A 27,081-nucleotide genomic window follows, 5' to 3' on the forward strand; every position below is an offset into this window, starting at 1 on the left:
TCCCCTTAAAGCATAGTTTCCCAAACTGTGGGTCGCGACCCCCCAGGGGGGTCGCCGGCCTTCAGAAGGGGGGTCGCGAGAGACAGTTTCACTTTATTTATATTGGTATAAGTATGGATTTTATAATATTTGCTAGATGATTATGATTACATTAACACTAAAGTAAACACAGTCATTGTAAGGATATGGTTAAATTGCAGCGTTTTCTCGGTTCTAGAAAAAGTTCAATTTATTTTTAGTATTTAAGTTTACATTTTTCCCTGGTGGGTCGCGAAAAGTTAGCCCAGTAGCTAGGGGGGTCGCCAACCAAAAAAGTTTGGGAACCTATGCCTTAAAGAGTTCGAAAAGTTGGTACAAGAACACCAGGATGAGTTAGGCTGATCACATGGATTCCGGAAGAATGACAGATGGATAATATTCAGTAGAGATTCGGGAAGAGGCCGCGCATTTAATGGCTGTTTGCGGTTGAAGAGGAGCTAAGACCGCTTAGCTCCTTCGGAAACTCGGAGCAATTGGCACAGGAGCGGGTACAGTGGAGACACTTTATTCGGCGTAGATTTAATCGAGCAAATTGTCCAAGTAAATAATCATTAGCATTAGCATTAAGCAAGTCGCATAAACTCGTAGGTGGTATCGTCCTAGACCGCTGTTGTGACTGTTGCCTTCTTCCCGTCCGTACCAAAGCACAAAGTGGAGCGGACCAGGTGTGGTGGTTAAAGCACGAGACTATCACGCCGAGGACCTGGGATCGAATCCCACTCCCGAGAAACTCAGAGTTCTTCTGAAAGAAAGTAAAGCAAGGGACCCGAGATGAACTAGCCTACACTGAAATAAACTTTATTGTGGAAACTACCGATTCCATAGTAAAATTACTAACCGTACCTATGATTCTCAACCGACAAAATCTGTTAAGGTAACTGAAATATGCTTTAATTTTCAATGCATTGTAGTAAATTTAACTAAACGCGTAGTCGTCTCAACAACAAAACATTGTTATATTTTCCTGGACACGCATTTTAAAACACAGTATGGTTAAAAATACAGAGCTCATTTGTTAAATTAAGATTATTTTTAGTAATGTTACCAGCACTGCCAGTTAAGTTGACAGTGTTTTAGTGGAATTAACTGGAAATTGTTGTCAGTTGAGAATCATAAGTACGGTTAGTAATTTTACTATGGAATCGGTAGTTTCCACAACAAATTTTTTTTCAGTGTAGGGGTAAAAATCTCGTTAATACAGATAAAAAAGCACAAATATTGGAGACTAATCTCCGACTTTAAGAAAAGATTGACGCAATCCTCCAAAGATCGAGGACTGTCCTGGCTACGTCCTTGCGACAGCTGAGGGAAAGGAAGGCTAGTTGGATAATTGCCCGAGTAAATAATCAGCTTAGAAAATCTTCATTTTCAGTAATAATCTCAGAAACTATAAACAAATTTGGAAACTCTGGTGTTTCTATGAACCGTTGTGATGAAACTGTTTCAAGACGTAAGAGTAGACCTAGTAGGTAAAATAACTAATCGCACTTCACCCTGTCCTGGCGCTTAGATATCATCTGCTGACATCTTGCAACATTTCGCCATAAAAACCACATGAACGGGGAAATAGCTTCCTTTGTTAGTTGTTGGTACTCAATTGGTACTAATCTTTCTGTCCGCCAGTCATGATTCACAGCGATACAAACACCATCAGTGAGCTCGACCGAGTGCCGATCAGTCGAAAAGACTAGCTTTGGGGGACTAAGGTGTCAAATGCAACTCTGAGTATTACTGGTTCAACTAGCTAGGGAATTCGGTTCATTTTATTATAAAAAATACTGTTATTTTTATGATGTAAATAATTAAACGAAACGGTAATCGCGTTAGTATTCAGCTAGAACAGGTTTTGGGACGTTACGCCAGTTGGGCCATTGCTCTAAGAAGAAGTAGACAAATAAGGAAAAGAAGAAGCAGTCAATGAATGCTGACTTTTTTCTGTTTTTTGGTGAAAGTTTACGAATTCACGAATCATGTGAGAGTACAAATAAGAAACACACCAATAGTTTATTTTGCTCCATCAACCCGAACCATACAAAAAACCACGAGGCGACTACGGCAGGCAGTAGCTATCGGACCGCTTCAACGAATGCACCAAATGCTAATTCATCTTTACCGCGACTGAATGGGCTCTATGTGAACGGCTCGTAAATTTCGCACGCGACATGCCCCTGCTGTTGATCCGACGACAGAGTGAGTGGTGGCGCGACCAAGACGGTTTGTTGGACCAACAACTTTTTTTGTGATCGCTGTTGGCGGATCGGTGCTACTGGGAGCAAAATAGCCGGGTGGCATCAATACTAGATAGGTAGATATAGTAGGAAGAGAGTGCATGGGAGTGTTTTATGTGAGGTTTACGATCGACTATAATCGTATCCTAAGGTGAGTTTTGACATGTGCTAATGCAAAACTGCTCCAGTTTCACGCTGCGGGAGGCTTTCGATTTGATATCCTGATCAATTAGATCATTTTATTTACTGGGGTTCCTCGGTTTTTTGGAACTTTCTTTCTCAACAGTATTTTGTTTTTTTTTTTTGTTTGAATGATACGATATACACATTTGTGCATATTTCATAATAATCAAACTTAGGAAAAGTCCCAAATCCGAAGCTGTAAACGCGCAGCAAGACATGCTGACGGTGATTGATTCGATTTCCGGTCGGTCCAGGATCATGTCGTCATGAAAATTTACTAGGATTCGTCGAACATAAAAATAGACAAACGATAGTCTTATGCAAAATGGTCACCGACAGAGAAATCAATTGAAAACAATACCGGCTTGCAATAAAGTAAAACAATAAAATTGAAATGACTGTCACGCTCTTATTCTACAGATGGTAGAAAACTATATGCAACCCTATATATATTATATAACTAGCTGTCCCGGCAAACTTTGTCTTGCCGTCTTGTGGTGGTTTGACAACTGTTGAGCTCAAAATAACACCGCACTCTAGATTGGTTTTATTTTGATCTTGTTGATTTCTTACCCAGCACATGAAAAATCAGTACTTTATCAATTTTCTTACTTTTCTAATTGATTTTCGTAACTTTTTGTACATATAAACACAGCCACCACGAATATGAACTGAACCGTGCAAGAGTCATGCTGATCGGTTCATCCGTTCTTGAGTTTTGTTGCCTCAAAGGGACTTCAAACTCATTTTTATATATATAGATTCACAACCACTGACAAATGGACGTCACTTCACATCGTCCATATTTTGCATATCTATACATTGTAGTTCGAAAATCACCCACTTATGGCGCTTGAATCATGTTTGTGCCTATTTGACGTTTGCTAACTACCGCCACCTAGTGAGCGCTTTGTGAAACACAGCGTGATTAGCATTGAGTGCTTATGTTTTTGTGACGATGGAGTAAGGGTCCGTCCATGAATGTTGTTGCATTTTTTTGCCAATTTTCTACAACCCCCTCCCCCCTCGTAGCCTTTTTTCCCATATCAACACAAACACATTGCTCGTAGCAAGCTCAGGGACTTCCCACCTCTAAAATGCGACGTCATTTATGAACGACCCCTAAGTCGCCATTTGTTCCAAGAGATACTTCTGTTTATCTGTGTCATAACCATTATTGTAGATCTCAAATGCGGTCATATAATATTGAGCTACAGGGCCGTGCACAGAAAAGGCGACAAGGGAGGGGTTTTTCCAACTTTTCGGAGGGGCGCGGAATATCGACAATGGGAGGGGTTTAACCCCCAAACCTCCTCCCTTGTACACGGGTCTGTTGAGCTATCGAAGGGAACTAGCTTCTCTGCCAGTTCCTAAATTTCTATCGTGTGACATCATATAAATGCTTTCATCCCTCATAATTCAAAATTTCTGACATCGAACACGTTTTTTACCACACCCATGTTAAGTGTCACTAAATCGTAATTCACAAATGAATATAAGTTGTAAAATCATCACTACACTTACAGCAGCCGCCTGGCACCGCCAACGCGCACGCGGAACCACATCTGATCCAATGCAGTCATCCAGAAAACTGTCCGAACGAACACGCTTGTCTCGAGTTCAGTTCGTAATGTAACATTTGATGCGACGCAAAACTTTCCGATACTGACTGGTCTGCTTTATGACAATTTAAATGCGTGATAGTTGGCATCATCAACCAATGAATGCACGAACGAACGGCAGCGTGGCAAGTTTTAGATCATCTTTTTTTCTGCAAAAGGCCTTGCCGGTCATGATGTTTGCTTGTGCAAGTATTTAGCCGGTGGCGGCGCTATCTAGCGGAGGACCACCCATGTGGAGCCTTAATGAATGCATGTTGGTTGGAAAGTGGAAATCTGATAGTTTATGATAGGATGAAAAATGGATATTTCTTCGCAAGTATACATTCGGTATGCTAAGTGATGCTAACGTTTGAAATCAGGTTAGTTTTTTTTTCGCCTTTTGGCAGATATTTGGCTGAAAAATGCCAAAATATCCCAGCAATTCTACAGATTATACGGTAGATGATCATATGAGCCGGACTATTGACGACGCGGTGGTTGCTAGTGAGCTACCGACACATTACAAGAAAGAGACAAATTGAGGGACACTTGTGCCAAGAAAAACATTTTCAATTCACAGGCTGTTTCAATTAGAGATTTGGTTTTGGTGGTTGACGCAGTAGACAAATGATGAAAAGAAAACCTCGTTTAACGTGTCAGAATCTGATATGATAATTAGTAGCATGCGTGTTGAAACTGGCTTCTGATGTTTGAATGCTAGCTAGGATATAGGCTTAACCCTCTAATACCCAATCCCGCCTTTAGACGGGGTATAGTTTGAGCATTTTTGTAATTTTTGTTTCGTGGAAAATGGTTTTTTTATATTTTTGGCTGATATTTAGGACTGTTCTGTATATCTAAAAATGGTTTTTGGTGTATTTTAAAGCGTACTTACATTTTTTAAAAATCATTGAAAAATTGATGTTTTAGTCACTTTTTAGAAGTCATTGTTTGTTTTGTATTGAATCGCTACAATTAACATATTTTTAAATTTTCTCAAATCATTCTATCCTTGTTTAATAGTTTAAGGGAATCGAATACACTCTAAAATTATTTTCCTTAAAATTACACGGAAAATAAAATTTTCTATAAAATAATAATGTTTCAACAATAATCATAAAATCTCAAAATGTTTTCATCTCAAAAAATCCGTTTCCCAAATTGGCTTCCAGGAAAAATATATAAATGTGGGGATGTTCAAAAATAAAAATTAGAAAAATCAAAAACTGAAATTCATGAAATCGAGAATTAAAAAGAATCATTTTCCAAAACATGTTTAAATCGATTTTAGATGACGAAAAATGATATTTAGATCAAAATCAAAAATTTGGGTATTAGAGGGTTAAATAGGCATCCTGCCTAAGAGCTAGAAAGAGGATGCAAAGAGCTCGCAACGATAAGATTAAAATGAGGCCTGTAGGGCGGCTAAACTGGCACTGAACCAAGAGATTAAGGCTAGTCTGAATATTTCTCAAAACAAAAAAAAACTATTGACGTTCCTCCTGGAATTCCGTTGGGAGTTGACATCAGACATTCTCTCCTGAGGATTCCACCAGGAACTCCATCTGACGAAAAAACAAAATCCAACATACACAAAATAAAAAACTAATTATTTCTCGAATACCATCTGGAGATTCCTTCAGAAATTCTTGCGTGGGGGGGTATTCCTCTAGAAATTTCATGTGATGATTTTTCAAAGCAGTGGTAATTACTCTAGGAGTTCCATCAGAAGATTTTCCAATTATCTTCTGTGGTTCTCAGCAAGAATTCCTCCAGAAAATTTCTCCGTAGTTACTTGATGAAACTCCGTTCTATGATTTCAAAAGGGAATCCATCTGTCGATCACTCCAGGTTTTACTTGCGGGTTCCTTCAAAAATAATATCTGGGAATTCCTCCAGAGTTTTGTTTAGGGGATTCTACCAGGAATTCCTTCGGGGGATTCGTTTTTGTCTGTAGTTAATAAGGACCCGAGGTAGACGAAGTCCTCCACCACTTCGAAAGTGTCCTCGTCTATCATATACTGCTGCCTAGTGCCTATGCTTGTCCTGTCGTTCGTGGTTCCGCCTGCGAAGTACATGATCTTCGCTTTCGACGCGTTCATCGTGAGTCCGGCCATTGCTGCTTCACGTTTAATGCGGGTAGCTCTGCCACCGTTCCAAGTGCTCTAGCAATAATATCCGTGTCATCCGAAAACAGACAAATTGGCCGGATTTCGTAAAAATCGTTCCTCGGTTGTAGAGCCTAGTCATCGCATAACACCTTCCACGGTGGTCCTTTGCCGAGCGGCCGTTAACGAATCTGGCTTGATAACTTCCCACAAGCTCATTAACTTTTTAGGTGAAAGACGACGGAAGATGATCTGGGATATCACTTCGTAGGCGGTATTCAGAGTTGTGATAGCTCGGAAGTTCTCGCACTCCAACTTGTCACCCTTCTTGTAGATGGAGCAAAATGAGTCTACGTAGTTTATGGACAGCGCCTTAGAACATTTAAATTTCCATTTCATTTCATTCGATTTTACATAAAACAATTTCTTGCACAATAACTTGTAAGCAAGCTCCATTTTGCAAACAACCTGTAACGTAAGGTAGAGGATAGGGTAGAGGGTAGCGTTGACGGTTGTAGTAAAGGATATGGCAGACAGTATGATTAGAATAGAGGGTTAGAATAGAAGGTTGGGATAGAGGGGAGGGATGGCGGTAAGGTAGAGGTGTTGCAGTAGAGAGTTGGGGTAGAGAGTAGGGTGAAGACATGAGATCAGATTTGATAAGATCAGATATTCTCGAGAACTTTCTTGATTTTTTTTTTCAGGGATTTTTTCAAGCGTTCCTCTTCAGGGATCCATGTTGGAATTCCTTCAAAGATTCCTTCCGGGGTTTATCCTGTGATTCCTTAAGGGATTTTCTTGAAAAGAAATGTGAAAGAATATAGATTTCAACCGAGATTTATTCAGGCAATCCTGGACTGGTATCGAGCTTAAATTTCTGATGGGATGTTTTCAAAAACCTATCCCAAGTTTTTCAGGGTTTTCGTCAATAATTCCTTCCTGGATTTCTTCTATGATTCGTTCTATGAATTGTTAAGGGAATGCTTTGGAAAATACTGGAAGGATTTTTTTAGAAATTCTAGCTGACATTCCTCCAGAGATGCCTGCCTGGGTTTCTTCACGGATTCCTCCTGACAACACTTCAGTCAAGACATATTTAGAGAATGCAATAGGAATTCTTTTGGGTATAAGTGCCGAGATTTATGCTGGTATTCCTTGAAGGATTCTTCTCGGCATTTCTCCATTAATTCCTCCCAGAATTTCTTCTGTGATTCTTTGAGCGATCCCTGCGAGCTTCCAGCCCAATTCCTCTAAGGATTCTTCCAGATTTTTCTTCCAGAATTCCTATAGGGGAATTTCTGCAGAGATTTCCATCGGGATTGATTAATAAAATCTTCTGTATGGAAATTTTATTTGAAGCGTTACCCTGTTGCAGACCCATTCCCTTCTTCAATAGCTTTTCGTAGTTTCTGAAGATTCTCTGAATAATTTTGACAGCAGAAGAAAGAGTATTGAAACAAAGCGAGTGCTGGGGCTAAAGAGAGTGGGAGAGTAAGAGAAAAATAAAGAAACGGAGAGAAATAGGCTTTTTGATATACTTACATATCTATTGTAAACCATGATGTTATCTGACAGTCATTTTCGACAGTCATTTGCATATAGTGTACCAAACAATTATCCGTACAACAGCTTTTTCGTCAAAATATTTTTTTAATTCAAATGTTCACCAATCGTAAGCCATATATTGAAGCTCCATTGGTGAAATTTTAAGCAAGCTTGGGCAAGTTTTCTGAAAGTTATAGAACATTTAGTAAAGCTTGATGGTTTATTAAGCAAAATTTTAATACTCTATATCTCAAAGAATATTGGATGAAATATTTTCAAACTTTTTTGAGGAAACACTAGCACATGAACATTAGATACGTTATCTCGGTAGGGTTAACTTGTTCACTACAAAAAATATGAAAAAATTGCTTATGAAGTTGACAATGTTTATACATTTACCATATTTTGCACATATAATCTGCCAAACGTTAATTGGACGAAAAATGTATATGGCCTACTCTGCATATGTAGTTTAGTAGGTCCTGTATAAAAATATTACATTAAAAAATGTTTAAGAAGTTGAAAACACTTGGCCTTTTTAATGATCAAAATATGATAAATTTCCAAATGATACTCTGAACATATGCAGATTTTTCTTGTAGTGAACATAAAACCTTCAACGAAGCTGCGCATATGCAAGCCTTAGGTATAAACTGTAACACAAAAAATAAAAAAGGGTTCAGAAATATTATAAGTTTTACTAAACGTTCTATAGCTTTCAGAAAACTAATTCGATCTCGCTCAAAATGTTGTCGATGGAGCTTCAATATATGGTTTTTGGTCTTTGGTCAAAACTTCAGCGATTTTGATTGATGTATAAAAAATTATAAAAATTTGAATGAAAAATTATTTAGACGAAAAAATTATTGTACGGACAAATTGGAGATCGCAGCAGTCTGTGAGCGCGCGCGGACGTATTTTTTTTTTTTCGGCTGTCATTTTTGCATCCTTTTATTTTCCAAAATTCGGTTGATTTTAAACTTGAATTTTAATAATTTAATAGTGATTTAGCAAATTAAAGTAGTGTAACATGTGACCACAGGTTAAAACCAAAGTTTTCAAACAGCTGAAAAAAAATCGGTGTCGCGTGGTTCGAATAAAAGTGTTCAAATTTCTTGTGAAAACCGTTCCGTTGTGGGCCAAAATAACCATAATATTTGTTAGCAATCAATCTCGGAAGAAGACAACGGCAGGTGTAATAATGTCTCTCAAGTAGCACCAATCCTGGTTTACGGGTCTCAGCGGATTGCCATTATCTGCTATGCTCATTGGATTGATGATGAATCCGATGAATAGCGTCCACCAGCGGTGCTTGTCGAAATTAGAAAACCACCGTCAATGCTTTGAATGCATCTTCAAACGGGCCACACGATTGCCAAGAAATCGTTAATTTGAAGAACTCGACAATCTAACGCCAAGTTTCTCAATCTTCTCAACAAATTCGGTGAGATCTATCCAAAATTAATTATTTTTGTGTTTATTTTTTTTAATTAATGGATTGGGCTGATTGACATTCTCTTATAATTAAGTCTATTAACTAAGGCGAACATTTTTAATCCAGTTGCATAACTTAATCATACTGAACTCCAGACCATTCCCGTACCAAAATCCCACATCCTTTCTGTTTACGAGGGCGTCGGTGAGTCGCTGGCATCTCGATAAACAGATATTATCCCTTCCTTACTATTCCTCCCCATCCACATAACGTATTTCTTATCGTTTCAGAGAGCGATCAATGGCGCTTAAGCCTAGGCTTTTTAGCCAGGACACAGTGAAAATGCCTGTGCCCCATCCCTGGAGCGAAAAGGCCCATGGAGTGACAAAATCTACGTCACTCCCAACGTTGGTGTTTGAAAAAATTAAAATACCTACACTCACATCAATACATCTACATGATGTACACAAATACACTTACACAATCTGAATCTTGTCCCATCACTCGCTTATAGTGACTTCCAAATCAACCCATTCCAAATATCCAACTCCTTGCCACCTATGGGAGTGTCGGTGAGTCGCTGACCTCTTGTAAGGTAGGTGTCATATCATCACATCCTTTCCTATCCTCGTAATGGAGAAGATGGGCGTGGCCAGCAATGGAAGTTTTCATGTCTTTTTTACTTCAACCTCTGATTGGATAGCTGTTCCTTCCCAAATAGCATTCCATAAGCAATTAGAATAGGAGTCTTAAAGTTTTAACATGAAAACTTCCAGTATGCAATCTACGAATTACTCCGTTACCACGCAACGCAACGCAACGCAAAATTATTGTACGGACAAATTTTTGATACACCGTAGTTATACTCTGTTTCACTTGTTTTAGATGTATTGTAACTATAAGGATCATAATAAAACGAGAGTGTAAAACTTGATAAAATGATCAGATGTGGAGGATCCTCATTGATTTTTTTTTGAACTACACCATAGACTTTATTCCTGAAATCATGTCTATTTTTTAAAAAATGGTTGTTATTATATTTTTATGAAGATTTGTGAGACACCTTGGGTGTTAAGAACAATTCGGCTAGCTACTGCTTTAATGTGGTTGCCTTTGTCGTATGCAAAACTGGACAAGTTTCCAGCTCTTTGACAAAAAGTTGTTGATCCGTATACATGACAAAAAGCATCCAGGAATGATAGCAAATGTATCCTTCGAGATCAATAGATGGTATTTTAAAAGCCTTTAAAAATGATAACACGCCACATTATTCAAAAATGTTATATGATCCAAATTCAACAACACCACGCATGTTAGCATAAATCAACATAAAAAGCACCACAAATCATTGATCGATTTTCGCCCAAAAAAAAATCCAACCGGAACAAGCAAACATTTTAATCGTGCTAACAATTTCGAGTGAATCCACACTCCTCGCAGTCAATTAGCATAATTTTCGCATTCGCACACTGCAGCTCTCCACGCGGCACCATCTCGGTTGTAAACTGTCTGTCTGTGGCCCCTTTCAAGATGAAAGATAACCCGAAACACTGCCCTGTTGGGTGCTGGCTGCTGCAGTTTAGTTTCTTTCACGATCGCCCCAACTGATCCGATTATAAAATTTACGAGCAATGCTCTACTTTTTGTGCGCCAAAAGGCACGCTAAGAATGTGTGTTTAAGAATTTTGACTGTGCGCATATTATGTACTAAATACAAATCACTACAATAATGTTTTTTGCGGTATTAGTATTTCATCAGCAACAACTCAAAGTCTAAATAGTCTAAGAGTCTTAGAGAGGTTTAATTGTAGTTCTAAGGACCCCATCGCGACTATTTGGCTTAAAAATGTTAGTTGGGTATTGTGCACGTTTGTGATTAGTTTTTACCATGAGTGTCTCATTAAGCTGAGTTGAATGTTTTGAGTTTTCGCATTTCTTATAACATAAAATCGATCGCTTGTCACCAGCAGAAGTTTCAGAATGTACCTTCACTTTTTTAATCCTTTTTCTTCTTGATTCATTTTCAGAACTACATCGTACAACGGCGTACGTCCGGGATCTGAGCAGTAGCAGCAACAGCAGCCTCTCGGTGGCCAGGCGACACCATCCAAAAGACGGCGACTACAGCAGGTAATAGCAGATTTTAGTGCCGCATTATTTACAGCACATAAATTCTTCTTTTAATCAACGCGCGGCAAAAATTCCTCCGGCGCAACGGAATCACTTTGTGTTGGTATTTTACAAGCAAATCTTTGATTAATGATGGTCCACTTTGGGGACTTTGGTGTTATACCGAAAAAAAATGAAGGGTCAACTCTTGATCATTGGTCCGTAACTGAGAGTCCCTAACTACGAGAAAATGAGAAACGGTTTTTTGCACCACGGGTAGTGCCATTCCCCCTGGTGCGAAACATTCGTAAGTTGCACCATAAAGTGCAACGAAAACTTATGAGAAATTGCTTCCAGTTGATGCTAATTTACGAGCAAGCCATCCAAAAGCTGCGACCGAATTCCATCCATGCACCGGATTTCGCTGGAAAATTGGCGCATTCTGCAGAGCGCAGACCCACTGGAGACCCCCTCCGGGGTCTCAAAATACACAAATATGACAACCCATTAAGGGTGGCATTTACAAATTGATTTCTGCCAGATCTTAAGCACACTCCACTTAGCAAGCAGCCCGCGAATGCAGGCAGGAGTGTGAGAATGAACCACTACGGGCAAAAAATGGGCACGATTATCGTGTTCGCGCATCTTTTGTTGCATCGATTATAGTGCGAGGAGAGAAAAATGATACTACCCTCTGCCTGGCTCGGTCCATCTAACGACCCCGCCGCCGCCCCTGTGTCTCAGCTTGACCCCAACCATCCCATCCCACTCGGTGAATGATACCATGTTAATATCTTAATTAATGATCCGGTATAAAGTGGATTGCTAATGAGCGTAGAGGTAGGGAAAAAGAACACCGCTCGTGGAGACTCCTAATCGAATGCAGTGGACGTCGGTCGGTCGGTCAGTCAGCGCGGATCATTTATTTCCCGGGGGGATGGTTTACACTACTGGCTCGAGGGCATCCCACAGGGGCAGATTAGCACAGAGTGCTGATATCCCTACCATTAGGCAACAGTGTGCCCAATGAAAGAGGTGCTAATAAATTTGATGATGAATATGTGCGAAATTTGATAGCGATAAATCTAGCTTTCGTTTTCGTGTCATTATAAATCGCGAAGTAGCTAAATTATTATGTTTGACAAATGAAACTTAATTCATTGCATTGGATTCATTTTTCTCAATTAGATATGCGTTTTTTGTAGATATCAAATTCTGTCTCTGAGAAAGGGTACATGAACATAGTGCAGCGATAGTCCAATATTTACAGAAGATAATACAATAACGAATGTATTAAAAAGGGACTTTTGTTACGTGAGCTGGAAGTCTAGCTTCTTGGAAGTTTCAGGATGTTTCAGAAGATTCTCAAGTGCGTTTTTGTTGGTGAGAGAGAGTTTCAAGGGGTTTCCGAGGCACTACTAGAGGTTTTTGGGATTCTTGGAGGGGTTGCAGAGGTGTGCTACTGGGGATTACGGAGATTAAGAAGCATTAAGTGGGTTTCAGTGGCGTTAAATGAATTTCAAGGAATACAAGGAAGTTTTCGAGGTATTTCAGGAAGAATCAGTAGATTTTCAGCGAGCACAACTCATGGACGTTACTAGGAATTTCAAGGAGCTGCAGGGCGGGGAAGGGCTAATCCCTTAAACCCATAGTGCAACTGAAACCGCCCACAACGCAATACTTCAACACCATCGAACCTCAAACCCCTCTGTAACGCCACTGAGACCCTGTGAAATTCATTGAAATGCTCCTGATACTACCAGTGACAGCTCTGTAACCCACTGAAAGTTCTATAAAGCTCCCTGAAGCTCCAAAAACCCTCAGATCCTGACTCCTTTAAACTCGCTGTAACGCTTCTGCAACCCTCCACAACCCCCGAAAATGCATACGAAATCCTTAGAGATCCCCTCAAAACCTCTGTCACACCTATGGAATCCTCTGACAACCTCCAAAACACCCTTGAGATTCCATGTAACGTCGCTGAATCCGGCTGAAAATCCTTCGAAACTGGTTGAAATACTTGCGATACCCCATTCAGATCACCTGTTACGCCCCTAACACTTTACGAAACCCCTGAAATGTCTACGAAAGCCCCTGACACTCCCTCAAAACGCTGTAAACCTATGGAACCCACCAAAACATCCTTCAAATCCTCTATGAGGCCATCGAATTTCGCTGAAAGTAATCTAAAACCCCCTGATATTTCTCTGAAACTCCCTAAAACCGATGCCCTTTTCTTCTTCTCTTTCTTTTTCTTCTTCTTTGTTCTCACTGAGACAAAACCTGCTCCTCAGCTCAGTGTTCTATGAGTACTTCAACATATATTAACTGGAAGCTTCCTTTGCCAATGTCAATAACCATTTTGCATGTGTATATCGTGCGGCAGGCACGAAGATACTCTATACCCAAGAAGTCGAAGAAATTTCCTTTACGAGAAGTCCCTGTACCGACCTGGAATCGAACCCGTCATCCTCAGAAAAATCATGCTGAATACCCGTGCGTTTACCGCATCGCCGATATGGACCCCTGCAAGATCCAATAAATCCACCGGTAGCACCGAAATGTCCCTAAAACCTGATGAAATTTATCCGAAAACACCTGAAATTGTGTCAAAGCCCATGTTCGGCCTCTGAAGCCGAGGTACTTAAACTCCTCTAACGCCCCATGGAGCCCCTCTATCATCTGTGGCGCCCTCTGAAACCCCCGGAACCCTCGAAACTGCCTCTGAAACTCCCTGAAAACTCTATGGAACACTAGGATTTTCAGGAGTGTTTGAGGTTAAAAAAGTCGTCATTGATACAATCGTCATCATTGAAAATTCAAAAGCAGTTTTCTCGGTGAAAACTAAAAATTTCGTAGTGAAAATGTATTCATTGTATGCCATTCTCCACTTGTAGTACATTGAATACAGTTTCCGTACAAAATATTCAGTTTTTAAAGATAAAACTGCGTTGAATCAATTGTATCAATGGCAACTTTTTCAACCTTAACGGAGTTTCAGGAAATTTTCTGAGGGCTTAAGAGAGTTTCAGAGGACTCTAACTTTCCTTAACCCTTTGAAGCCGGATTTTTTCCTAGTGTTATTATGGCGGTTTTTCTACGTTTTTTCTAAAGTTTTGGTGGTCAATAGCATAAAAACGGTAGAACATTATAAAGATTTTTTTTTCTGGATATCCTAGGTCATCCAAACTATTCTTGAGTTTAGATCCCTTCGTCAATGGGTGTAACGGTAACTTCTTTCATTATATAAAGCTACAATTTGTAATCTATCATGTCCAGTAAGTCTTCTGAAAATTCAACAGACAGTATCAGATTAGTCGGGATAGCCTAGGTCTAGGCCTAGGTCATCCAAACTGTTCTTGAGGTACGGGTGTAGCGGTAACTTCTTTCATAATTCAAAGCTATGATTTGTAATCCATCATGTCCAGTAAGTCTTCTGAAATGTTAATAGATGATATCAGGTCAGTCGGGATACCCTTGGTCATCCAAACTGTTCTTGAATTTAGATTCTAAAGTCTACGGGTGTAACGGTAACTTATTTCATTATACAAAGCTATGATGTTCAGTACGTCTTCTGAAATGTTAATAGATGATATCAGATCAGTCAGGATATGCTAGATCATCCAAAATGTTTTTGAGTTTAGATCCTGAAGACTCTGGGTGTAACGGTAACTTCTTTCATTATACAAAGCTACGATTTGTAATCTACAGTCGAACCTCCATGAGTCGATGTTCCTTCACTCGATATCGACTCATGGAGGTAAATTTTTCCATACTAGAAAAAAAAAATCTGGGTTACTATGATAGTCCCCCCAAAAAGCTTCCCAAAGGATTTTTGTTCCACTACTCGATATTTCCTTGAGTCGATGGTCCCTTCAATATCGACTCATGGAGGTTTTACTGTATCATGTCAAGTAAATCTCCTGAAAGGTTAATAGACAATATCAGGTCAGTCGATATTGAATGCCCCAGAGGTTTATGATAAAAAAGTAGACTTCAAATTAATCCAGTAACCACGGATAAATATGCAATGTTACTCAGTATAACAGATATAGTTGTTGTAACGAGTGCAGACTTGAAGTCCTGAACTCTAAGGTAGTTTGGCTGACCTGCAATATCCATATAGTGTCTATAAATGACATTTCAGATTTCAAGAGCTTCGCAGATCCTAGCGGATTATGAAATACTATTAATTATGGTGAAAACATATAAAGTTCCCAGTCAACCAGTGATCGTATACGATGTTGTATAAGATGATAAAGTGGAGACCATATGTGCGCATGCCTCCGTTTAGGCGCATGTAAACTGTACGCATATCGCCTCCACTTTAACATCTTATACAACATCGTATATGATCACTGGTTGACTGGGTTATTCTTGTAGATTTGAAGGACTTCATTATAGAACAGTTTGGACGACCCTGAATGTCCCAAAGGTTTATAATAAACTAGTAGACTTCAGACTGCTCCAGTAACCGTGGTTGATTATGGAACGTTACTCAGTATGGCTAATGTTACGAGTGTAGACCTGAAGTTCTGAACACCGAGGTAGTTTGGCTGACCTGGAATATCCCTATAGTGTCAATAAATAACATTGTAGATGTCAAGAGTTTCACGGGTCCCAGTATGGTATGCAATACTATTATTTGTGGTGAAAATATATAAAATTATTCTTGTAGATTTGAAGGACTTCACTATAGGACAGTTTGGAACACCTAGAACATCCCAGAGTATAAAATACCTTTTGATATTCTTGACGAAGGCTAAATGGATACATATAAACGTAACCCACATCCAAGTTCAGATTTTAGAACAACTGGTATGCCAATTATTTCGTTTTTCCAAATTTCATGGTGTTCAGGATGTTCTAGGTTATCAATGAAGTCCAACTACAAATATTCCCATTTATCCCTAATAGAGGACTCAATTTGCAACAACTTTGCCGAAGACAGTATTCTGTTTTATCGAATTGGTTAATTTATTCACCCGTTTCTATGTTGGGGTCATATATGACCCCTCCGGCTCCAGAGAGTTAAAACGTATCTCAGACCCCGTAAAACTGTCATGACAGATACCCCTTAGATGCGTTTTTAATACATCTGGAACGCTCTTGAAACTCCCTAAAAGCACCTAAATCCCCCTGGAGTTCACTATCCCCCTTCAAACGTCCCTGAAAACCTATATAACCCCTTTCTCTAACATTCCCCTAAAACTCTTTTGGCGCCACCAGGAACTCTCACACGTAAACCTTGTTCCCGCGAACAAAGTTGCCCTATTTTAATACTAACCTCTTTTAATGTCCTGTTTCATTTTATGCAATCCCCCTTTCATGACATTGTTTTTTCTCCCCTGTTGGGGAAATTGAGCCACTGCGTCTATAAAAAGATGCAGTGTACAGAATATGATCTCAGTTGATTTTGAAAAACCGACACACTCGCGATTGATAAGAAATTGAGATTGCAGTTGGAGTAGATTAAAAGCAGAGTACCGTAATCCGGGGTCAAATTGATCACTTTAAAACAACTTTTGCGGATAACATCAGTGCCTGTTCAAATATTGCCAAAAGAATTTCTGTAAAACCAGTACCCAGCGGATCTCCATGGAACCATGTGACAGAATTTTGTTCAACAAATTTAAACTTTAAGTTAAATAAGTTCAAATTTCAAAATTTTGGAAATGCCACTTTGGGGTGAAATTGATCAGTACACAATTAAGCATCGATTGGAAAAGAAAATTTCCTTCACCACTTAATTTTGCTCTTCTAAAACGCGTCTAAAATCTTACAACTAGTGAATTTAATGCTTTAAATGCAAAATTAAATTTTGAGATTTCCCCTTAAACGCCTAAAGGTAAGCAATTTCATTTGAAAAAAAAAGTGATTTCTATCACAATAAATGACTATTTCTTCATAAAATGAACTTTTTATAACTATTTCATGTTCTGATTAGCTGCATAACATCCCAACCAAGGCCCCACAAAAATGTTAAAACAGAGAATTCACGGAAAGTCCTATTAGCAATTGATTGTTTAGTAGCAATGATTTCAGCTAAATGAGAAATAGGGTAATTCGCTAATTGTTGAACACCACCCAAATGTTGAACAGTTTCTGAAAATTTGATTATAAATCTCACTTAAGTAATTTTTGCTCAACGTAAACGTATGATGTAGATGCGTATACATGTGTGTTACGATATTGATCCAATTAAGTTACAAAATTATACATATTTTACGTCAAAAATATTGATTGCAAATTTTGTACCGCTGATGACACGAAAACTGCAAAATTCTTAAGATTAATTTTAAGAAATCGCTGTTACGAAATAAGCTTTGCTGGCAAATCGACCACAAATATCAAAGTCACACCATAGTTACAAGAACTGGAAGGATGTCCTTAACAGTTTAACATTGTTTAAAATCACATTTTCATTGTAATTTCATTTGTAAAAAATATTTTTCTTATCACACCATCATTATGCATCCATGATCCAATTGTTGAACACTGGCATAACCTACGATGTTAGCATGACTGCTAGAATTTTTTTTTCACTTTACCTAACCGTGCATTTCATAGGGTCTCAAGGGCGTTCCAGGAATGTTCTAGGGGTGTACCAGTGGGCTTCAGAAAGATTCCAGTGGTTTTCAATTGGTTTCAAGGGCGTTCCAGAGGTGTTCAAGAGGAATTGAGAGTGTTAAGGGGCTCCCAGGAGTATGTTAAGGCGTTCCAGGAGGCTCAGGAGCAACCCATGGGTTTTCAAGGGATTTCAGGGTCGTCCCATGAGTGTTCTTGGGGGTTGAGTGGGTTCCATGGGTTTCTAAGAGAGTTTCAGGGGCTTTTAAAGGCGTACTTTTCTTCTATCGTTTTCGCTTCTAATCAAATCTTCTCTGCCATTTTTGCATCTAGTCATGTTTAAAATGGTTTCAGTCCACTAGAGCTCTCTTCAAATGTGCGATTACTTGTCATTTAAATGAATTGTCACTAGCTCGGACTAGCTGGGCACAAAACACGAAAAACCTGGAAAAAATCCGCCAGAGTGAAAAAATATCGGATGTCGGGTCAAAGTCGGGTCAAATTTTATCAAATGTTGGCCCACTGTTGGACTCACATCGGATAACTGTTGGGTCTATGTTGGGTTTGGTGGCCAAAATAAAAACAGGTGAATGATAGGTTGATGTCGGGTTATACGTCATCAATTACGAACAAAGCTTCAATCGTTCAACAATTGGCGAGAACCGTCTAACATTAGGATGAGCTAGCTTAAGGAAGTGTTCAACATTTGGGTTGCAGACTTCCCATACAAATGTTCTATTTTCTCTTAGAAAACGGAATTTAAGGGAATACAAATTCAATGGGCAGTATAAGGGATAAGTAGATCTAGACGTTCACTGGATATTTTTCAACTTAAGTGGAATTATGCACGGAAAAACAAATGAAAACCAAAATGCCGGTACTAACCGTTCAACAATTGGCGAATTACCCTACATTGCAAATTCCTTGAAAAAATAAGGCCAAATTAACTTTTTTCTAAAAAATTAAAAGTCTTCACTCATCTCTAGACATCTACGAATCAGATGACGTAAAAAGTTTAAGATCATTACGACGCTTAAGAGTTCCTAGTATGGAAGTACAATATAGTACCCGAGTGATCAATGTCACCCCGCTGATCAATTTGACCCCGGTTTACGGTACATAATTCTTCTGACGACCACGAATCGAAAGCTTAGAACATTCTTCAGAGAGGTTATAATTAGAGGTTTACCGCTATGTGTTGATCGGCAGCCCCTTGACGTCAGGTTGTCGGGCTTGGGCTCAAACCCACCAAACCAGATAACCTAACCAGAAGGAAATTAGGCGCGAAGTGCCAGCGTAAACAATCCCATCAACAAGAACAGAAATGGGCCGAACAAAGGCCTCAATCAGGTCTTCTTGAAACTTCGTAAGTAAATTTTGGCGGCCAAGCAGAACCATGTTATCATGGCAACTGTGACAGCAGCAGAGCTCGTGAAGCTTGAAGGTGCTGAAGTCTAACCAGACGGAGGCCTTTAAATTCGCGGATAACCCAAAGAGAGCGCCAGACGCGGTTGTTACAACAAGCAAGCGCAGAAGTGTGCGAGGCAGCCGTCAGGGGAAGAGCTCCCACGCGGCCAGGAGGTTGTTAACTACGAGAGTAAAGAGCAGTAATTCCGGCAAGTCGGACTCCGATCAGGTGTTTCCGGAAACCTGAGCAGGGTGGACCTGAAAAGGCTGAATCGTTCCGGATCGAAGGGAGCAAGATGGACCCTAGTGAACAGAAGTATAGAAAAAAGAAGAAAAAAAAAAGAAGGATCGCAGGAACACCAAATTAACGCATGATAGGAGAGCAGGTTTCAAGTGCGAGTAGTGTGACGCACTCGTCATCAAGACGGACGAGTCCAAGTCTTGAATGCGAGGAGGAACGATGCCAAGTCCATGGACCTTGAAGCTGACGTACGCAGGCAAATGAACCTCGAGCTCAAACCCGCAATAATACTACATACAAGTGCCTGGCAGAAGAGGTCGCTGGCGAGGGTGTCAAGGTATGAGTGCTCTCACGGCGGAGGCAACACTGAAGGTGAAAAATCTAGACTATGCGTGGTGTAGCTAGCCACCGCAGCCGTTACGCTACGGAAAGGAGACGCAATTGGCTTGGGCTCAGCTACATGTCGTAGACGCTAATAAGCCTGTCAAAATAGGTAACGTACAAGAATCGCCGCAGGTTTACTTCAAGTGTCTTGAACCGAGACATAAGTCGTGAGAATGTAAATGCCCTGACAGGAGCAAGTGTTCGATTTGAGCCGGGAAATTCGCGAACAGCAAGCTTCCGACGGGAGGGCCAAGGCCTTCAAGAGAGCCTCAGATGACAAGTTACAGTGCAGATAACGCAGCTGAACCTAAACCACTGTGGTGCAGTTAAGCAGCTGCTGTGTCAGGCAGACGCTAAGTTGGAGACGGATATCGCCATCATAGCGCACTCATACTAAGTTCCCGCCGGTTCACTGGGTCGCAGATGGATCCAAAATGGCGGCGATATCGATAACGGGGAAATACCCATTACATTTGTTAGTATCTTATCCTACGAGGGCTTCATGGTCACCAAGATCAGTGGATTCTTCTTTTGTAGCTTTTTTTTTTATCTGTATTAACGAGATTTTTAGCCCTAGGCTAGTTCATCTCGGGACCCACGCTTTACTTCCCTTCCGAAGGAAGAACTCACATTTTTGCGAGTTTGTCGGGAGTGGGATTCGATCCCAGGTCCTCGGCGTGATAGTCAAGTGTTCTAACCATCACACCAGGTCCACTCCACTCTTTTGTAGCTGCTTTGTACCTCCCTGGTATGCGATTGATCATTCACGCAGATGCTGGTCTGAATGATGACCGTACTTACAGGCCGATGTTAATAGCGAGTGACTTCAATGCCTGGGCCGAGGATTTGAGACGCTGTTGCCCGAACCAGCGGGATCAGATCTTGCCAAAGGCACTGGCCATGCTTGATGTTAATGTGGCTGATGTCGGTTCTAAAAGTACTGCACACCGAAACGGAGCGGAGTCGTTCAACGTCGTTACTTTTGGTAGTCTTGGTCTAACAAGTAGTTGAAACTGGAGGATATACGATGTCTGAACTCACAGCGACCATCTTGTGGTTTTCTACAGTATTGACTACAATTACACCAGGCAACTGGGGGAGAAAGAGACAACTAGACCAAGGGCAAGCTTTCACAGGTGGGAGACATCTACTTTGGATAATGAATGACATTCATACGCCGTGACCGAAACTTACTCTACTGCGAACCTGCGCCATACCTGACTACGGGCCAGACGATGGATGCAGCGAACATGTACATATAGGAAGAACGATGAGTTGGCGGATTCCAAAGTCGCGCCCAACACCAATAATGTACGGGCAAGTAAAAAATCATGTATTAGGGTCTCTGTCAAAATGCCTTTACCACGAGGTGTTATGACTTCCACTTAGCAGTCTCTAGAGAGTAAGGACTACTGGTGACTGAGGCAGGCAATAAAGTGAGGGTCACCGATGAAGAACATGAGGGAATTGGCAATATCTTTTAGCATATGTAAGGCCCTAGGTGAAGACAGAGTTCCTGAACTTAAATGTAGATATTGCAGAGGCTCCTGGGATGTTCAGATCTGCTAAGCAAAAATGTCTGCACGAAGGAGTCTTTCAGATGTTCAGAAGTGGCAGAGTATGGTCCTATTGGTCCGATTAGTACTCGAGCGTATCACCGAGAGTGTACATGGTCTCTCGAGTAACCAGTAGCGTGGGACACAAAAATACATTTTACTCCTGTACACTTTTTGAGTTCCATTTTGGCCCCATATCAACTGCGCAAAATTTCAGCTCGATCGGAGAAAGTATATTTTAGCGCCAGCCGTTTTAAGTTTTCATACGATTTAATATGGGGAAAATCACTTTTTCAAAGAAAAATCGCCACAGGTTGCCCCTTAACCCCTAAAAATATATCGATGAATGATTTATGTTGGAAATTTTACGAGGAACAACCCCTCTGAAGACCGCAAAGCGATCTAAAGCTTGTGGAAAAAGTTATTGACCGAAAACCGAATGACATGCCAAAGCTGTTTAACATGTAAGGAATAACAATAAACAATAAAATCTCGTCATTTTATCGATCGGGAAAGGCTTAATAACTTTTTCCACGAATGTCGCATCGCTTTGCGGTCTTTGGAGTTCTGATTCCTCGTGAAATTATCTACAGAAATCATTCAACGACTTATTTTTAGGGATCAATGGGTGACCTCCAGCGATTTTTCTTTGTGAAAGTAAATTTTCCCCATAGTAAATCGTATGAAAAACTAAGAATGGCGGGCGCTAAAATATAGTTTCTTCGATCGATCTGAAATTTTGCACAGTTCATATGGGACCAAAATGGAACTCAAAAAGTATACAGGAGTTGGAGTTTTTCCATTTTTTAGATTTTCCCATATAAACCGTGTACCAGGCTAGTAACCAGTTCGACTTCCGGAAGGGATTGTTGAAGGCAGTGGGTTATTGAAACTGCCGATATACCTCACCCCAGTCATCAGCGTAAAAGGAGGGGAATTCGCTAGTATGAAGTGGTGACCCTGGATGTAAGGAACGCGTTCAATAGTGCCAGTTAGGCGGATAGCTCTGGATGATGTCCAATAGCTCTCTGATGAATGCGAGTAAGCGCAAGCTTCTGGCTCGCGTCGCCCCGTCTATACATAGATATGGCCAACTTAGGGCCAGTCGGTATGTAGAGCTATCGTAGAGAACTGGGTAACGTGCTTAACTGCGTAGCGTACCGTATCACACGATGTGTTCTGTGTCTTCATCGGTACGATGCCTATCAACACGCTTAATCGGGAAGCATAGAACTGCCAGCTTGGCCAGGTCTGATTTTAGACAGTATCTACACCATTAAGGTCAAGCCCAATGTGAGCAAGTTTAGAGGAAACGACAGATCACGTATCCAGAGAGTCTTATCAGAGGAGGTGGCTTTTAGTGCTCTTGATTGTGGCTAGTCCAGCCACAATCAAGAGCACTAAGGGCTCAGCGTCAGCTACGCAGATCATATCGGTGCCCTGCGATCAAACTTGACCCTTCTATCGAACAAGTGGCCGCGCGGAGAATATCCAGATATCGTCGCTGTCGTGGAGTCGGTATACTGGATTGGATCCGAGCTCGTGGATTAAAAGGGGTCCCCGACAAGATCCGGCGCAGATGGAGGCAATTTCTCTGCGTCCTCAACTCTATCAGTAGGTCGGCTCCAGCGGCACGACTCTATGTTACTACGTCTTATGCTGCACCCAACACTTCCGAGAAGCCCAATTTAACCCTTCCGGTAGAAATCGCTATCGAAAGCTGTTCAACCTAGCTTCCCTGCTTAAAATGCAGTTCAACTGGTTCAAAATGCCTACTCATTCATAAAACCGAGAGCAATTTTCACGCCACTCGGTGAATTTATCCTCTAATTTAAAACTGAATCGTAGCGCAAGGCTGAAATTGACCTCCGCTGCACACCTGCCAAACACAATAATTGTCTGCCTTAACTACGCCGATTGAATCGTTTAATCTTTCAATAAGCTCTAAAGATATAATTGCGCGACCGTGCCGAAGCGAGCAGCGTTTTTTTCCTCTCGCTCACTGCTCCGATTTGTGGAGTGTGCCGGAGAACATTATTAAGCGGGAAAACGTGCGCTTATACCTACAGTTCCGCAGCAGGAGGTCTCCCGCGCGCCAATGGATATGCAGATTACAGAAGTAGGACCAACCCACACTTACATGGAGCTGGTAATTTGTTGTGCTTTCAACGTTACTGAGCTGCAATTAAATGGCCATTTTCCGACGGCGCAGGGTGATATTAAATCCGAAATAGGGTTTTCGTGCGCCAAAGGTTTCAATTGATCATTAATCACTGGGAAAGCCAGGGCCCACGTCTGGGTTTGTTTACCTTTCTGAACACTTAATGTCCATAATATGAGGCTGTAGGCACACGCGCGCGCACCTACCTATGTTGTTTTTTTCGACTCAAAGAAACTCCGACGGCGAAGGCGTGCGTTATCGGCTTATGTCGATAATGACACTTAGACGGCGGGGCTAAATGGGGCTTTTCTATGGAGCACTATTGTGGCATTGCATTGGTATTAAGCCATTGCAATGGTGTCTCCATGTGCAGAAAAAAAAACGTGCGAAAACATCAATGGAAGTCATTGGACCTATAAAAACCATAAGGCATAACGGATAACTGCACAAAGATTGAACCATTTAAAATATGGACGCAGCTGCAAAAAAAGAACTACTAAAAGTGGTGTAGAAGATATTTTGTCCGAACTGCGTTTAAAATTATGCAGAATTAAATGAAATTAGGTCACATTACAAAAGCTTAGCTTAGCTTAGCTTAGCTTAGACTGACTGCACATATCTATGGTTGCTACTCCGTGATTGACCCGAACCAATGACAGTTGCACAATGAATCAATTGAATAATTGACTGGGAGTGGTCAACATTCTCACTGTGCACGTTTCAGAGGCTCTCTTTAACGGTACAATAACGGCGCCGGCCACGTCCTTGCAGTCAGGTTGGAAGAGGGAAGGAATGTTAATAGCAACCTTTGTTATGTGAAAGTTGGCGTTTACCGCACGTCTCCACCAAAGGCTGCAGGAAGGAGTGATTGTTAGTAGGGAAGGTATCGTTGGGTCGGGATTCACTTTGATAAGTAATATGACCTTTGATTTATAATGCCTACCGGAGTGCCGCGCTATTGTTCGCTTCATGCGGAAAGCAAACAATCGATCACCCTCGTCGGGTGGTCCCTCAATAGGGGCCGTTCATAAACCACGTAGACTTTTTGGGGGGAGGGGGGGGTCTGGCCAAAGTCTACGCTCCATACAAATTTTAAAATTTTTGTATGGGCAAAAGTCTACGAGGGGGGAGGGGGGGGTCTGAGATGGTCAAAATTTGGTCTACGTGGTTTATGAACAGCCCCATATTTACTACAAACGACGTTTCACAATTTACAACATATCTTGCCATTGTTCGCTTCACGCGGTAAACAATATCCAAATTTTCTCACGCACATACACGAATATTCTCGAGCGAAACTCGCGATGCATGCACAACAAGTAATAACACAATACTAAACACTAAACACCCACGCATCTAGTTTTTTTTTTTCGTTTCCGCGCGCGAACAATAACGAACGTGATAGATTATGCTGCGTTACTCATCCCATACAGGAGCGATCCATGCACAGCAATTTTAGGGACGAATGACCTTCGGGTTAAAGTCCCTCGAACCCAACAAAAGAAGAAAAGAAGAAGCACAGCAAGGAACAACACAATACTCCGCCGGCATAGAACTATAGAATGCGAAAAAAAAACTAACACACGCGTCCCGACCGAGTGGCTTTATGAAAGCGAAATGAAAGCGAAGGCACCGCTGGCACAGTCAAAAAAAAAATGCGGAAAAAACTAACACACGCGTGGGTGACTTCACAAAACTCGACGAGTTTTACAGTGTTTGTTGAGTGAATACACAAAATATGGATAGAGGAAAATACACAGATATATTACAAATAATAAGAGGACAAAATATGTAATTAATCACATGTCAGACTCCAACAAATTAGGATGGAAGAGATAGTTTGCAAGATGCAGTACAAAAATAGACATTTACAACATGAGATGATGAAAAAAATACAATAATAATAAGTCGACACTCAATGTGACGAACAATAAGCTATTTTACGAGACGGTCTACCGGTGGGCCGCTCAATGTTATTGTTTACATTTGATGTTTTTGTTTTCACAAAAAGTAGCATAACATGTGGTGAGCGCCAATACGATTTTTGCTGGCAGAGATGTTTCGGTTTCTAATGCGGCGTGTATCAATCCCCGGAGCTGTACGATGTCACTAGCAGATGAAAAAAAAACATTTCCACGGTCTCGGATATTAATTATAGTGGGCGGATCGACGCATTTTTGCAGATAAATGAACCCCGTTTATTGGATGGGTCCGTATCACATGTTATGCTAACGAAAATGTAAATAAATGGGCCCACCGGTTGGACTTCAAAACTGGTAAACATTCAAAAAACAGCTGATTTGAAACGTCTCATAAAATGCCTTATTCAAATTTGGTGGAAGAAATTTGATGGATTCAAAATACATACACAAAATAGGTGCAAATTATTATCTCTGGTAGAAGACTGAGCTTATAGAAAAATGAAGATAAGATCGACATACAAAAAGGGAACAACAAGGAACAAACTCACCGGATAATCTCATTCCGCTGAGTCATCATCGACTGCAGGATTAACACGTCCATCCAGTCGTTACGAATGTTCACTCCTTCACATCACTAGCATGGTTTCCCGCCGTCAAACGAAACTTTCCCGACTGGCGTCATGGGATTCCCTCCCAAAAGTCACTCTCGATCCACCGCTAGCTCTGAAAACGACGACGCGCGATGGAAAGACCGGAAAGACGACAACTCATAACAAATTCTTCAAATTATTTTTTCGGACACAAACACCAAATTCATAGCTAAAATCTTCTCCAAGTCATACAAATGCTACTTTCGGATGGCATAGCACCAGTGTTAAATCCATGGTAGCACCATCCAAATTATCCCCGGAATATCGCACAACACGGGAGAACGAAAAAACGTGACAGTTAAAACAAAAAGACGTCTGATCGCGACGCGGTCCACTTCGATCTTCTTTACTGTAAAAGTTATGTTGCATATTACAAAAATGATGCTTTGTTGCCAAAATTAGGGCGGCACTCTATCCGATGCGGAATTCTAAATTGTTTGAATTTTTGGTATAGAGTTTTGCTGAAATTTATCACCATGATCATTTTACTATATCTTTCCCTACAAAACTAAGTACAATCGAAATCATCGCCACTTACCTTCTCACTGTCGGTGGTGTTACCAGAACCGAAGCTTGCCAGCGAGCTTCCGTCCTGGTCGTTATCGTTGAGCGTGTCGTCGATGTCCTTCGAGAGCCGTTGGCCGAGCGGCTTGTTGCCGACCTTGGCCGGAGATTTCAACAACGAGAACGAAGTCCCGGAGAAGTAAGTCTCCTGAATTACATCACGCAGTCTTTTGACCCACATCTGCTTCGTTTCGAGACTAGTGGCCTTGAGCACTATACGATAGTCGGACAACATCGGAGCCCGCCCGGTCCAGATGGCAAACTTGCACTCGTCGCCCTCGATGTGATCGGTGACGCCGAAATCTGCAGATGGAAGGAAAATACTTACATTATTACGAATGCTTTTGAACATAAAAATCTTTTTTCACGAGAAAAAGCTTC

At 40.9% G+C, this 27,081-nt stretch overlaps 1 protein-coding gene across 8 annotated transcripts in view; it reads left to right on the forward strand.

The window, feature by feature from the left end:
- LOC109425860 (uncharacterized) overlaps window positions 1-27,081 on the forward strand; it is a 145,515-nt gene that overhangs the window by 73,643 nt on the left and 44,791 nt on the right. For all 8 annotated transcript variants that reach the window (XM_062842520.1, XM_062842515.1, XM_062842519.1 and 5 more), the window contains exon 3: window positions 11,167-11,269. In XM_062842520.1, the coding sequence (XP_062698504.1) occupies window positions 11,167-11,269 (103 nt within the window). The remainder of the gene's footprint in view (window positions 1-11,166; window positions 11,270-27,081) is intronic.

The sequence above is a fragment of the Aedes albopictus genome, chromosome 3 (genome assembly GCF_035046485.1).
Source record: "Aedes albopictus strain Foshan chromosome 3, AalbF5, whole genome shotgun sequence".
Lineage (NCBI taxonomy): Eukaryota > Metazoa > Arthropoda > Insecta > Diptera > Culicidae > Aedes > Aedes albopictus.